The sequence below is a fragment of the Uloborus diversus genome, chromosome 9 (assembly GCF_026930045.1).
Source record: "Uloborus diversus isolate 005 chromosome 9, Udiv.v.3.1, whole genome shotgun sequence".
In the NCBI taxonomy this organism is placed as follows: domain Eukaryota; kingdom Metazoa; phylum Arthropoda; class Arachnida; order Araneae; family Uloboridae; genus Uloborus; species Uloborus diversus.
In genome coordinates, this window is record NC_072739.1 from 118,334,011 (window position 1) to 118,349,390 (window position 15,380).

Here is a 15,380-nt window from a genome sequence, read left to right on the forward strand (position 1 = left end):
CTGAATGAAGCTTAGAGAAACTACTGTACACTTTTTACTTCATTTCAAAACGTGAAAAATTGAAACTTTTTTTTCCATTAATTATTTCTTGTTATTTGCGAGACAAAAATTAAGCTTAACAAATGTGCATTTCATGCAAATTCCTCTTTCCAATTGCAACTTGGTACATCTATTTAGTTTTTTAACAATTGCAGAATGCAGTTTATGCCTGGTAAGTTTTATTGATTGCTTTTTTCGCCTGATCTTTGAAAAAAAAAAAACTAAATTTATACATATATGATTGACATTTAAGGTAAAAAGAAAAACAGTTGTCACGAATATATTTTCTTATTGCAACTAAATTATTGGCAACTGCTTCAAAGTGGCACCAATACCGACACGAGCCTCCTTTCTGTGTGTCACCTTCAAAAAATTAAATGTACCATTAGAAAAGTTAAAGTTGAATAGCTGCTGATAATACGAAAAAAAATACTGAACAATTTAATAAATAAAAAAGATATACTTTTAATGCAAAACTAAAAAATAACAAATAAATATCAGCAATCGACAAGACTTCAATGACAATTTTCAAATGACCAAAACTGAAAAGTTTTGAACCATTCACTGCTCCAAAAATTTATACACTTCAAATAAACAAAGGATAAGCATTTTATTTTGTTCTTAACAATTGTAAAATTACATAGACCTAATGTATTAAGTATTTAGGATGTATACATGGTATTATGTACTAAAATCTCTCAGCTAACCAAATAGCACCAAGGCTACCAATTTTAATTGTCTGGGATAAATACTTGTAAAATGGCGCTTTTGTTGCATCATGATTTAGTCCAGTATCATGATGATGTTGCTCATCATCACGAAATTTTTTCAAAATGTCTAAAAGTTCTTTGTTTTGAACTGGATCATCAGCCATCAGCTCCCGTATTTGACTATTGTAATGATCTGCGATTACTTCTTCAACAGCAACTGTACAAGCCATTGCACTTTCTTTACCCAACAAAGCCGTCCCTAAAAAATAAAATAAATAAATAAAAACTGCACACATACAAGTATGCTAAAAATGCACCGAGTCCAACTTTCTGGATTTTTAAAGTCATTTAACATAAAATTATGTTTGAAGAAAAAGAGTTTAAATATCAGGCCTAAATCCAATGTCAATAATTTTAATTGTTTGTTACACATATAGCAACTATTTGTGGCTAGATAATGTGTTTCCATACATTAATTTGAATGCATCTATATTTTTTTTCAGTTAAGTGATTTTCTTATTTAATGAATCCACATGGACCGTCACTGTAGTACGACGCATGACCTTAAAGATAATGCTTGTCTGGAACTACTTGAAAAAATATATTTATGAAAGTACTATTAATGTCGCCAATCGGATTTTTCTACAAAAATTGAGCCAAAAAATTTTTAGGCAGATCAAAAAAGCTTTTGTAGAGAGCAAAAAAAAAAAAAAAATATTTTGATGCATTTGTTGAAGTTATTATTGTTATTGCTTAAGATATAAATTTTATCCACTAATACTTTTTTTTTTAAATAAATTTCACATTATGCCAATACATTTTTTAAAAAAATGAAATGAATGTTAGATATACTTGCTTTTGCTTCATTTAGTCATTTATCTAGTACAGTAAAACCTGTAAAGTTGACCATCCTTTTAAATTGACCACCTGTCTAAGTTGACCACTATTTTCAGGCACATAATTAGGTTTACATCATATAATTCAACCTCTATAAGTTGACCACCTGTTTAAGTTAACCACTAAAGTAGTGCACCGTGAGTGGTCAACATACACAGGTTTCACTGTACTCTGAATGCCTGTAATTTCACATAAAACAAAAAGAAAATGCTATTGTTCTAAATTTTATTTTAAGCTTGGAAATCAAAAACCAATTTTGAATTTCTTCAAGCAAATAGAATAAATACTGTTCTATATTTTTGTACAATTTGAAAGTTGTCTAAAGTTTCCTTCATTGAAATTTTTGTGCCTAAGTGAAGGGGAAAAACATGATTTTACAAAATGTGAAAACTGATTTTGAAGACAATGGAGTTAAAATGCAACTTCAAAAGTAAGGTATTTCTTTTATGGGTCATTCTCCAGAAAACGTAACTTTTAAATGCAAATATTTTTCAATTTCAAAACCTTTTGTTTTCTTTTTTTTTTTTTTTCCATTCTTTCATGAAAGTGTTATTTACTGGAAGTAACCATAAACAATGGCCCAGCTAAGTTCTAATTATTTTACTCATAAATAAAAAATAATAAAAAGCCTTCTACACGGAAATTTTAAAAAAATGAAAAAACTTTTAATATTTAAAAATTGAGGCCAATTTAATATTAAAGTAGTAATTTTGTTGATTGTGCATACAATCAGCTGTTTTAATGATTATTGGGAACATAATATTAAGCTCTCTTAATTAAAGTACGGCTTAATTAGTAGTTTCCTTAGTATTAGTAGTATGTTAAAAAATAGTTTAGTAAATTTGAGGATATACTGGCAATTTATAATTTTGGTAGAATGCCTATTATTGATGTATTTCCTCTCCATCATTTATTTTCACCTCAGAAATAATGACATTGAGAAAGTCTGTCACGGAGGTGAGGAATTTGACATTAATATACGCCCAATAGATACATTTTTTAAGGAATTTTTTTTTCTTCGTTGATACAATCTGCACATGTTAAGCATATGAAAACATGTTCACTTCTTTTTTTACATTAATTTACACTCCTGAAATTTAAATTCACGGGGGTGAGAAGTCAGAGTAACCACACTAAGTTTTTAACGCAAAATCAATCAAGGGGGCATTCCATGACAAGTTATCCAAATTTTTTTCATCACATTTTTGTATTTCTTTGGAATTTGGCTCATTGATTGTACCCTTCAAGGTCATCAAAAGTCCAAATTTTTAGATTTTTATCTCTTTTATTATTTTACTTATGAGACTGATTTTTAAAAATATTGTCTTTTTTTCATGGATGCTTGAATATAAAATGGACAATAACTCAGCACCAAATATAGATAGAAAGATTTGGTAAAAATCATTTTAAAGTACATTAGTTACTGTTAAATATGATATACAACATGACTAATTTTATAAAAAAATTTCAATTTTAAAAATCTCAATTTAAATTTACAATTTAAGAGCCATTATTTTGAAGTTCAGACAAGGTGTGGCAGTGACCATTTTTGATTTTTATAATTTTTTTATATGTCAAAGTGGGTCATAAGAAGTGAACATTCTGAAATTTTTAGCCTTCCAAAAAATTTTTTTCGCTCGTTAAAAATTCCCAAAGTTTGACGTTTTGCAGCATTTTTTAGAAAAATTCTAAAAGTCACGTTTCAGTGCGCTTTAGCTCTTTACAGAAACACCACCCCACGGATTTGAAGCTGCTTTTAACCGATATACAAAGGAAAAAAAAAAGTGGATAATACTGATTTATCAAGAACCGACAGCCTTTTAGAGGTATTTGAAGATGACATAGAAAAAAGGCATTTAGAGGAAAGTGAAACAGATATTGTTCATGATATTTCTTCCATTGCTACGGACATAAATAAGAAAGAATTATTTTGGGATTGATACGATAAATCTATATATATATATGTATGTATATATATATATATATATATATATATATATATATATATATATATATATATATATATGATATCGATTTATCGTTTTCTGAATTACCTGCAATTAAAATAACATCAATTTGTAAAAATCAGAAAAATAAAGTATTACTAGTCCTTTTCTTTCTCTATACACACATATATACATTCTTACTACATCCTTAAAGTTTTAGAAGATCTAATCTGCATACTGGACACACGTTTTACGTACGAGAAAACGCATAAAATGAGCTACAAAAAAAATTATTTTCTGGAAAACAAGAAGAGATCCCATGCTGCTTTCTTTTTCATGATGTTTTACACATAGCCAGGTACCATCTTTACTAATAATAAAGCTGAATGTCTGTCTGTCTGTCTGTCCGGAGGATGTCTGGATGTCTGGATGTCTGTAGGATGTCTGTGACGCGCATAGCGCCTAAACCGTTCGGCCGATTTTCATGATATTTGGCACAAAGTTAGTTTGTAGCATGGGGGTGTGCACCTCGAAGCGATTTTTCGAAAATTCCATGTAATTCTTTTTCTGTTCCAATTTTAAGAACAAAACTATGATAAATTACGAAATTATCATAACGTGGAACCGTAACATGGGCACAAGCCATTTGGCGAGATACGAAATTATCATAACGTGGAACTGTAACGTGGGTACAAGCCAATTGGCGAGATACGAAATTATCATAATGTAGAACTGTAATGTGGATACAAGCCAATTGGCGAGAAAATTCACCATACATTATTTGTAAATATACAGGCTAACCAAAAGACCTTTAGATTTTTCTATTACGGGCAAAGCCGTGCGGGTGCCACTAGTAATATATAAAAGGTTTTTTTTCCTAGTGATGCTGTTTTGAGTTAATTGTGATCAAAAAAGCACAATTTTTGATAATTTGAAAAATATCAGGGCATTTTTCTCCTAATAGAAATTAAACCTCAAACAAATTTTGTGTCATTTATTCTCTTCATAGTATAAACTTTCAGTATATGTTACATTTTTTTCGGGGGGGTGGCTTTTTGGGGGAAATAACGCAGGTTCAACTTGCGCGAAAACGGATAAAATCCATATTTTGCGACCCCTTATCTGAAGAAAGCAACAATCCCCAACCAAAATAACTATGAAGTCGTCATCACTAGATACAGTACAACCAATAAATATAAATATAACTGTGGGGTAGTGTTTCTGTAAAGAGCTAAAGCGCACTGAAATACGACTTTTAGAATTTTTCTAAAAAGCGCTGCAAAACGTCAAACTTTGGGAATTTTTAACGAGCGAAAAAAAATTTTTGGAAAGCTAAAAATTTCAGAATGTTTACTTCTTATGGCCTACTTTGAGATATAAAAAAATTAGGAAAATCAAAAATGGTCACTGCCAAAATTTCCATTTTTTGTCTGAATTTCAAAATAATGGCTCTTAAATTTCTCAAAAAACATAAAACGAATTTTTTTTTTTTAAATTCCCAAAAGTTTCTGTGTATTTATCTTTTTTTGTGCAAAATTTCAAGTTGGGATCTCAATGGGATCATATTTTTATGAATTTTTGAATAAAATTTAACTTGAGAAATAAGGATAATTCTCAGATTTTATTTAGTTAAATATGGGGTTCTCTTAATAGTGATCGTCTAGTGAGTAGCAAGAATGAATATGCTTGAAATGAGTTCACATGAGCCTCCCCCCCCCCCCCCATAACTTTTCATCTTTCTTTTTTTTTTTCAAAACTGCTTTTAAAATTAAAAAAAAAAACTGTTACGTAAAAGTAATAAGCATAACAAAAGCTGCCAAACTTCAGTGTGGTTGAGGCTTATAAATGGGGGAGGGGGGGGGGAGATTCACAAACACTATAAGTCGGGAAAACTTAAACAGAAAATAGAACCAGGGGTGTACTCGATACACGCTGTATACTCTCTAACATTTTTTAGACATATTATATATATGATGTATACACATATTGGGCATAAAGGATCACTGCGAGCATAACCTCAGAAAAATTGTTGTGAACATAACCATACTCATTTGCAGCATTTATGAGAATACTGTTCAATGTGACCAATTTTCAATCGCATGTAACTATTAAAATAAAAAATATTAAGCCAAAATATTTTAGATGTTTCTATAGGCATAAAAGGAACCTGTATACCAAATTTCATAAAAATCTGTTACCATGCAGCCACCACTTTTTTGTCATTTTTGCTCATTTTGTATGGAATGACCCGAAATCAACAGTTATTAACTTTGCCAGAACTCGATTGGAGGATATCCAAGTTTTAAAAACAGACTTAAAAGGTTATAAAAAGTATTTAATGCATACTGTCAATGTAATACAGAAAGGAAACGGAGAATGTGGTTCTGAATTTGATGTCAAAAATCCATGAACTTTCAGTTATTAGCATTCGTTAAAGTGTGCTAATGGAGTTATAGAGTTATGTTTTTTAAGCTGAACTACTAATGATTAGAAGATACTTGTAAGTTATATCTTAAAAAAATATGCTTTAGTACGGTTTGAACCATATTGTATTCGTATTATTCAGTATGGTTTGAACCGTTTGATATTTTGCTTACTCTGGGTTCCCTAAAAAAGTGTTTTCCCTTTTGAAAAAGTGTTATTACACACAACTTGCTCTCCATAATATGGGAAAAAAAAAATTTATTTTAAAAATATAAACAATTCTCCCCCCTCCCCGCAGGCAGGAGAGCGCGCAGAAATTTTGGGGCCCGTCAAAAATGACTTTTACGGTTTCCCTTCATATTGTTTACCCCTACCTCCTAATATACATTTTACCCCTCTTTTAAAAATCTCGGGTCCTCTTCAGGCTCGGGCCAACTGGTGTCCTTTCTCTATATATATATCCCCCCCCTCCCCTGCCCCCAGGCCTGTCATTTTGGATTTTTACCAGGGGTGGTCAAAAAGTTAATACTCAATGCATTTTATAGGGCAAAACAATAAAACACATGCCATTGAAAGGTTAAAATTAGGGAGACTTTGAATTTATCAACAAAAGTTTGAGTAGAAAACTTATTTTTAAAATCTTTGTAAAGATTTCTTAAATAAGGTCAGTGTATTACCCAAAATTTGGTGTTTGGATATCCAGCAGAACTCAAAATTCAGATTAATATACATGTAATTTTAAATAAGAAAAAATATATGCAACTTTTAGGTTTGAAAAAATATTTTCAAAGGGGCATAAGATATTTTTTCCTCTCACTAAGGACTGCTAATAAATGTCACTTTTAAGAATTTTATTTTTAGTAAATGTCAAACCCACCTCTCTCTCCAAGCGTGTCATCATTTGTAAAGAATCTGTAAGAGATAATTTAAGCATTCCTTGCAACAGGTAAACATTTAAGAATATCAGAGAAAAATTCAGAACATTTTACAACATTTTTAGGGAAATATTTTTTTTAAAGAATGAATCAAAAAACATGTTTCAAAAAAAAAAAAAAAAAGGAATGGACATATTATACAATTTTTATGCTCAAGACTTAAGAGTGAAAAGATTAATATAATGGAACCGTAATTGTTTTACTGTAGAAATGTCAAACGAAATTCCAAAACTACAGTGGCTGCCACTTATATGAATTCTGTTTGTTCTAAACAGTTTTGATTCCACAAAGTGGCTAATTTAATAAAGCTGAATTTTGTTCTGTTTTCGACAATTTGATTCAGAATTTGATTTTTTTTTTTTTTTTTTTTTGAGAAAAAAATTCCAGAAAAAAAAACTACTTTCCGTTCTTTAACCCATTTAATTTCTCTCTACCTTTCTCTTTTTATTTATATTTAGCTTTTCTAAATGCTCAGGTTAATTAAAAATCTTATTTTTTTGATAGATTGCTTTCCAGAAATGTCTCCCAATTGAAGTTTTAAAAACGCAATTTTAGTTGATCTTTCTTAGTGGCAGGAGAAAAAGCTCCGTTGGGTCAGAAAAGTTTCAAAACTGACTTAAAAATTACAATTTTAGGCAAAGTTTGGAGAACGGTGAATTGGATTTTCACTAGATTTTTTTTTCTTTTTTCTAAATGAAGTCAATTTTAAGGTATCAGGAAATTTAAGGGAGTTAGGGTCCTAAAACTTTCAGCTATTTAAGCCTTTAAAAAAAAAAAGAAAGAAAAAGAAAGTTTTGGTTGTTTCATAACAATAAAGCAAAGGGGAAGGGGTTCTTTCCTGAAATTGTGCACAAAACTGAAGTCAATTTCAGGCTATCTTTAGGAGGAAAGGGTTTGAGGGATCGACCCATGGTATAGCTGAAAAAAAAATTTAAGTTATGTGGGAAGATAAAAGAAAGGAATGAGGGTCTGAACTCCCCCAGAAACAATTCCGACTTCAAATTTCAAACCGTGGTTTTAGGTTATCACTGGAGACTTTATCGGGGGGGGAGGGAGGGGATACGGGTTTGCTTCGTAAAATGTTAGAAACTTAAATCTTCAAGATGCAGGCTATCTTTAGTTCTAACTTTAGGTAAAGAGTGATGCTTTAGAGCCTTTTCCCCCGAATGTTGAGATGCTAGGAAAGTAGGTGGGTATTCTCCTTTCGAATTTTTTTGAATTTTAAAAAAATTTAAGGGCTTTCTCCGGAATTTTTGGAGTTTAGGCTCTGAAAACTCAAATTTAAGCAATTTTTGTTGATAGCAGGAGAAGGAGGATGCTGAAATTCTTAAAGCACAAATCCTAAAACCACATTTTAAGGCTTTCTTTGGTGATGTTAGACAAGAGAGGGAAAAGTGTTACCATCCAGAAATTGTTTAAAAGTGCTTTCTTCTTAAAGCTTTCGAAATTGGAGTCCTGAAAAGGTAATTATTAGTCATCCTAAACTCTTTTTGGTTACTTAACTTAATGTCAATTCATCACCCTCAAAATTTTCCGCCCGTGACCCGGCCCGTAGATCCGGCACTGTAAACAACAATGAGCAAAATTAAGAGATCATGATAGAAGAAAAGAAAAAGATTTTGAGACTCCACACTTATGCTGAGCGAAATAAATGAATTGTTAAGAGAATATTATTTTTTTTATGAACTAAAATAATTATGTGTAGAAGAAAGACTTTAAATATCGTTTTTAACTTTTTCTTCTGAGTGGGAGGGAACTAAAAAGCTGCCACCCATGCCCCGAACCTAACCCCTTTCTTTTGCATCACCAAAGGTAGCCGAAAATTTTTTTTATTCGAACTTGAAATTCAGAAAAATTCAGGAAGAAAATTGTTCAACATAATTGAAAACCCGCTAAAAACTGTTTTCTGGAACTTCAGTTTCAAAAAATTTCCATAGGTGTAATCTCGAGCCCGATCCCGTCCTATAACGTCTTCTAATAAAGTGGCCTGCAAATGCGTATTTTGGACTATAATTTCGAAAAATTTCAATGGGAGTATACCTCTCCCCCTCCAACATTGTTAACAATGGTCTAAAATGCACTTTTAAGACTTAAACTTCGAAAAATTTCCAGGTTGCCTCAGAGAGTGCCTGAAACCCATCCCATACCGAAACGTAACCTGCGATGGTCTATCTATCACGTTTTCACAACTTCACTTTCGAGAAATTTCCAGGGATGGCTTTCGCGAACTCCTCCCCAAAATCACCAAAGAACATTAAAAAAAACATTTCAGAGTATATAATTTCAAGAATTTTTGCTTAAAATTGTGTTTTTAGATTAATAACACATAATAAATTCAAAAATTTTCCAATTGGACCTCCTTGAATACCACTCTTTACTCTCTCTACAACATCATTAAGGATAATCTAGTTTTATTTAACCCATTACCCGCTGGTGTTGCGTTGACGCAACGGTTATAATAAATATCCATAGAAACTAAACTAGAAATCTAATTTTTTTATTGATTGCTAATTTAAATTTAAGAATATTAGTAGAAATATGTTAAATAAAAAAATTGCTTTAACTTTCTTTTTTTATGTATGATAAAAATTGTTTCTCTCACATAATTTTTTTGACTAAATTTGTGATCCAGTTTTCAGTCAGAAAAAATAAAAATAAAAAAAAAGTTTTGGTTTAGATATGAAATGCTTTTAATCAAGGTCACTTTTTATCAGATTATACCTCAAAGAAACTGCTTCTGCTGGGGAAGAGGGGGAAGTAAAAACTGGCGTTGTGTTGACGCAACGTCAGCGAAAAAGGGGTAGACTGACTGTCTGTCTCAATTGCTTTAGGGTAGAACTATATTTCATTTTTATTCTGCGCGTTTTAACTGTGGAAGCTTTTTTTTTTCGTCTCTGCCTTTCGAAATGCCCAGAACAAGATATCTAACTTTGGAAGAAGCATTGGAACAGATTTTCGAACAAAACTCAGATGTTGATGATAATGAAGAAACAGGTATTGTTTTTGTACCACCAGAAATTACAGAAGCTAGTGATGAAGAAGAAAGCAATGACAACATTTTAAATAATGATAATGAAGTTTTACCGGGCGATATTGCAGGCGAAGTTGAAGTCCACGTAAAAAAAAAAGTTCAATTGTTCCAAATCCCGTAGTAAAAAAACTAAAAAACGAAAAACAGAAGATTGGCAATGGACAAAACAGGAACCAATTGATAGGTATCAACCAAAAAAATGAAGAACAGGTCCCCATTCAAGCTGTAAGACACACTCTAGAAGGTAAGGCTAGTGTTGATATTTTTAATCTTTTTTTTTATTCCGATGTTTTATCGCATCTTGTAGAACAAACAAATTTGTATGCCCAGCAAAAACGATGGAATGACAACGCTGTTGTGACTATGGGTTCAACCTATGGAAAATTGAGCCTGTCAAAAACGTTTCTCGCTATTCCAGAAACCAGAGGAAGAAGATTTCTGTTCCTCAACCTTGTATAATTGAGCAATCAACATGAAAATGGGGGGTGTTGATTTGTGTGACAATTTAGTTTCAAATTACAGAATTAGAAACCGAGGGAAAAAATGGTGGTGGCCAATATTCTCCAATTATATTGATGTTGCATTAACCAATGCTTGGAAACTTTCAAGACTATGGAAAGAAGAAAATAGAAAGTCACTATTGGATTTTAGGCGAGAGGTTGCACTTCATCTTTTACAGACCCCTTATGATAGTAACATGAAAAAGAAAGTCCAGCTACAGGACGGCCAAGCAAATTCAGCTTACTAATGCCTGTATCTGGGGGACATTTTATCGTAAGGTCGACAGACAATAAAAGACTATGCTGCAAGAATTGCCACAGCCTAACTATTTGTTGCTGCAATGTGTGTAAGGTTGCACTTCATCACGATTGCAGCGAAGCTTTTCATGTGTAACTATAAAAAATCGATGTTTCCTCAAAATTTAAATTTCCTAAAATGCATTTATGTGCTTATTTTATATAAATTTCAGTTTCTTCTAAAGTGCTTGGCATGGCTAAGAACCATAACTAATATTATAAAAATTTCCTGTGTATAAAAAGCATTGAAACTGCTGAAGAATTTCTGATAAAACTACTTAGCATTAATACTCCTTTTCCGCTGACGCTGCGTCAACGCAACACCCTATATTTGTAAAAGTAAGTGCATTTTTGTTCTTTTTAAAGCATATTACTATTATACAGGTTCAGAATGATAACTTTTTTAATTTTTATCCAAAAAAAAATAACGATTTCGAGTTTTGGCAGTTAATGGGTTAAGACTTCAATTTTAAAAAACTGGCTGAAGAGTTGCTGTGAACCCAGATTTTTTCCTATGATCTTACCTAAGATAGGATGCAATCGTGTTCTTTGACTACAGTTTCTCCAAATAATGGTATTCGATTCTTCTCTTTCTAATATGATCAGGGGTCGTTAGAATTGAGTTTTTAGAATTGAAATATCTAAATTTTTCCGGGGGTAAGCCTCCAGCCCCCCCCCCTTCCTTTATATCGTCCAAAATTGCGTTTTTGGAATTAAAAGTTAAAAACATGTAGTAACGGGAAGACGAGGGGCAATTGAAGGAGATCATAACCATCGTAAAGCTCTAAAACTATATCCACATTTATGTATTCGTGCATATTATAAGTACAGCTCCCGTCTCCATGAAGAAGTGCTATATTGTATACTATATCATTCGAAAACGAGGGCCCCGCGATGGCTTAATCCGGCCCTGGGCCTACCCCTTCACTTATATTGAGCTGAATACACCCTTGCTAAGGTGTCCTCCCTCTCTTTTTTCTTTTTTTTAAATAGACCTCGGAGAGGGATGGGTAAGTGATGCATCGACTCCCTTTAAATTAGGTATCAATTGCCCTTAATTTCAGGGCATTTGGGGGTTTTCCTCAGGGAAAAATTTTGAAAAACAAGATAGAAAATTCCTTTTTTTAAGTTTTGTTACCAGGCCGATTCCCTCTCATAAAACATATTACCAGGCTCAGCTCCTGGGATAGGCTAGGCAACCTGTGCCACAGCCTAGGGCGGCAAATTTCATGATGGCATATTGTAAGGAGGCAAAAAAAAAGGCCAAATGAAAAAGTGAAAAACTCAAATTTGTTCCATAGTTTTTTTCTTCGCAGCAATACACTGTCACTAGAGTCTACGCGATGATTTAAAATATGTACATAAATTTTAAGCAGCGCTTTTCAACATCAGCCAGCCCTGAATAATACTGATTCTGAGTCATGCCAGCACTAGTTTCCAAATAGGTGGACATAACCGCTACTCAACTCTGTATTTTACCTACAGACCAAAAAATGGACATCACAAAACAACAAAAAGAAAAAAAAAATCTGAAGAAAACAAGAATTCTACTGACAATAATAAAACTAACAAAAAGTGTAGCAATGTAATTTTTCGTTTTTACTTACCAGCTCCTAAGATAAATCCTGCAATGTTCCATATAGGTAGCAGCATAGAGGGTCTAGCTCTATATTTGGGGAGTAATTCTTCAAACTTTTGAAGATGTTCCTTTTCTTGATCCCACATCTCTTTGATTACTGGAGCAACACTAGTTCTACCTAACACAGCCATCTGACCAGCATAGATACGATCAGCACCAAGTTCTCCAGCATGGTCCACCCTTAATATTTTATCCTGCAAATTTCGTCTGCGATACACACTTGTTTCTTGGTATGCTTTAGTAGCAAGGCCTCTTCTTAAAACACAAAATGTAGTAAGAGGAATAGCAGTCATAGTTTCGTCTAAAACAAAAGATAAAATGAATATGACTTAATGCACTCAAATCATAAAATTTTTACTAGTTGTTTTAAAAAGAATAGATTGCCCTTAATCAGAATTCTCTTAATTTTTGAGTAAATGAAATCTACAGACCTCTTAAATGAAAAGAATTAAGTTTAGAAATAGTTTATGAATACAAAAATCAAATGCTCAAAAATGTTTCATAAAAATAGCCACAATTGTAACCCATTTATGTCAGCAAAATGAAAAGTTAATTACTACAGGACATTTATATAATATGTAGCGTGAAGCTCAAATGTTGAGTGTACGCGTTATTTTTTGAATTACGGTTACGCAACAAACTTTTAATGAAAAATGAATGTGTAAAGTTTGTATCGTCCATGTGGATCTGTCAAGGAAAGTTAATTTCTTTTTTGAAAAGCAATAAAACGAGAGAAAAAAAGGGGAAAGAAAAACGTTTTACTCTAAATTCGAACAAAAGATGGCGCTTTAACTCTCAATGGCAATCGATCGCCTTGGTGGAAATTACAGCTGCAAGGTTGAAAACACACTGAGAATACGCCATGCCATTACCTGCTCAGACTAAAATCTTTTGGGCTATTTCGCGCATGACGACTAGCTGAATTTCTCGGCTTTTCAAGGTAAGTTGTAGATACTTATAACAACTTTTTTGAACAAAACGCATAGAACTTGAGATTTTCTGCCTAGTACGTCGAATTTGAAGACCAAACTCTGTGTTAAAATAGGAGTTTGACGATTCTCCTGAATCGAGCACTACAGCGCAGTCGCAGAAATCAAAATGGCGATTACGGAGTAGCTGGATGAGAATGTGTTTAAATATCCTTTTTTACAAATATCGGGACGGACTGTTCCTCAAACTTGAACTTTCATCATCAACAAGAAGTACTGCGCAACAATTGTACTAAACAAAACATACGTACCATCTGAAGATCTGTTATTAAGCTAAATAACTATTGGAAGGCTATGCTTCGCAGCCAGCCCCCGAAGGTATAAACTTTGGAGAGATTTTGGCGCAGACGCACTCACTTACTGCTCAATGGAGGTGCTCAGTTTTCCGATTTAACATCATAAATAAAAGCTCAGCTGTAAAGCCGAAAAGTGGGCGTCTGCTGAGCATTACCAATTTAATTTCTGTTGCTTAAACTTTATTGCGTTTTTGTGTGTACATATTTGTGCCTTCAGAAATGATCGTCTTGGCAGCCGTACCCTACGCTTCCAGATTGGTTTTAACCGTCAACGTAGAAATGGGTTGCCGATCGATATTGAATTTCGTTAATCAGCAATTGAAAAACCGGCATTTTCTCTTTTTTAAAAAAGATGGTTAACCAACAGATTACTCAGTAATAGAAAGCAGTTTCTATAAAAATAAACTAATGAATGACTATTCTCAATAATGATGATGCTTCGTTTGTCAGGTAATTTTTTTTGAACAATGTTTTCCTCTTGTAGTTGACATGTAGTGTGTTTTATGCTTCTGAATTTTTCTAATATATAGAGTAGTCTGAAAGGCGAGCAAATATCATATGTTCGCAGGGGGATTTTTTTTCTTGTTCCATTTTTTGAAAGAATTGTATTAATACCATTCACTTATAGTAAAATCTAAGTTTTTCTTTGTTGGGGAAATTATCCCTTTCTACTTCAAGGACTAATGATGCTGACGCGTAATAAATTTCATTGCTGTTTCCTTACGTTTTGGAAATTAAATTCTGCTTCTCAGAAAGAGAGAAGGCCTCTTTTTTTTTTAGCTTAACGTATGAGAGTTTTTTTTAATGTTTACTAGTTCTAGGGTTTTTTTTTTTTTTGGAACTCCTTTTCCAATATTTAATACAATATTTTTTTCTGTTTTATGAAAGAGATTGCAAACAATTTCAAAAGGTATTCCCACATATAGCTTTTTTTAAGTATATGTATTTTAATATAGTATGACTTTAATTTAATGATACATTTCACTAGTCCGGATTTAACTGCATTGAATGTCTATGCTCCTAGTTTTAACGGTTCTCTTGATTTATATTATAACTTTTTCCAGTCCCTTGACTCAAAAATAACCAAAAATATAAATGTTGTAATGTATTGTCCTTGTTAAATGTTGTAATGTGATGTCCAGTTAAATGTGATAATGAAATGTTCAATGTAAAAAAAAACCCCAGAGCATTGCAAGATGTAACAAGCTTCCAGGTGATGAAGAAGTCTCGAGGTCAAGAAGGAAGCCAAGTTCCACCCCCAGTGACCCCCCCTCGAATATCCCACTTAATAACCTTAGTTTTCATTGCAGATATCATGTGATCACTCATTCTAAGCCGAGACATGTAAATGATCGGTGAGTATCACAACTACGGCAGATGAATTAATAATCTTCTTTCTTTTTTAACAGCAAATAATCATTTTTTCTATTACAGAGAGGACACCCAAGAAATCGAGACAGATTGATATCTGTTCTCCACATGGACGGGGTGTCCTAGTTTATGTTTATGCCGTAGTTTACAAAATGCAGTAGTATATAACCATGCAGTAGTGTATGCTTATGTCTAACCCCATTCCCTTTCAGGGGTACATGGCACACCAACGAGGTACGGGGAGATATACCGTATCTCACGGTGAGCAAGACCCACACATTAAGGGGTAAACTCTCAGCTGAGCTG

At 32.7% G+C, this 15,380-nt stretch overlaps 2 protein-coding genes across 2 annotated transcripts in view; one reads left to right on the plus strand and one right to left on the minus strand.

The window, feature by feature from the left end:
• Nucleotides 1–479: 479 nt before the first annotated feature.
• On the minus strand, nucleotides 480–13,763 carry LOC129229243 (5-demethoxyubiquinone hydroxylase, mitochondrial-like). The gene is made up of 3 exons (XM_054863508.1): nucleotides 13,659–13,763; nucleotides 12,387–12,719; nucleotides 480–1,008 (listed from the first exon to the last, which is right to left on the minus strand). The coding sequence occupies exons 2-3, from the start codon at nucleotides 12,709–12,711 to the stop codon at nucleotides 728–730; spliced, it is 606 nt and encodes a 201-aa protein (XP_054719483.1). The 5' UTR covers nucleotides 12,712–12,719; nucleotides 13,659–13,763; the 3' UTR covers nucleotides 480–727.
• Nucleotides 13,764–13,846: 83 nt separating this feature from the next.
• The window catches only part of LOC129229242 (DNA-binding protein P3A2-like), a 62,387-nt gene continuing 60,853 nt past the window's right edge, over nucleotides 13,847–15,380 (plus strand). The window contains 1 exon segment of the mRNA XM_054863507.1: nucleotides 13,847–14,153. Within this exon segment, the coding sequence (XP_054719482.1) occupies nucleotides 14,132–14,153 (22 nt within the window). The 5' untranslated portion in view covers nucleotides 13,847–14,131.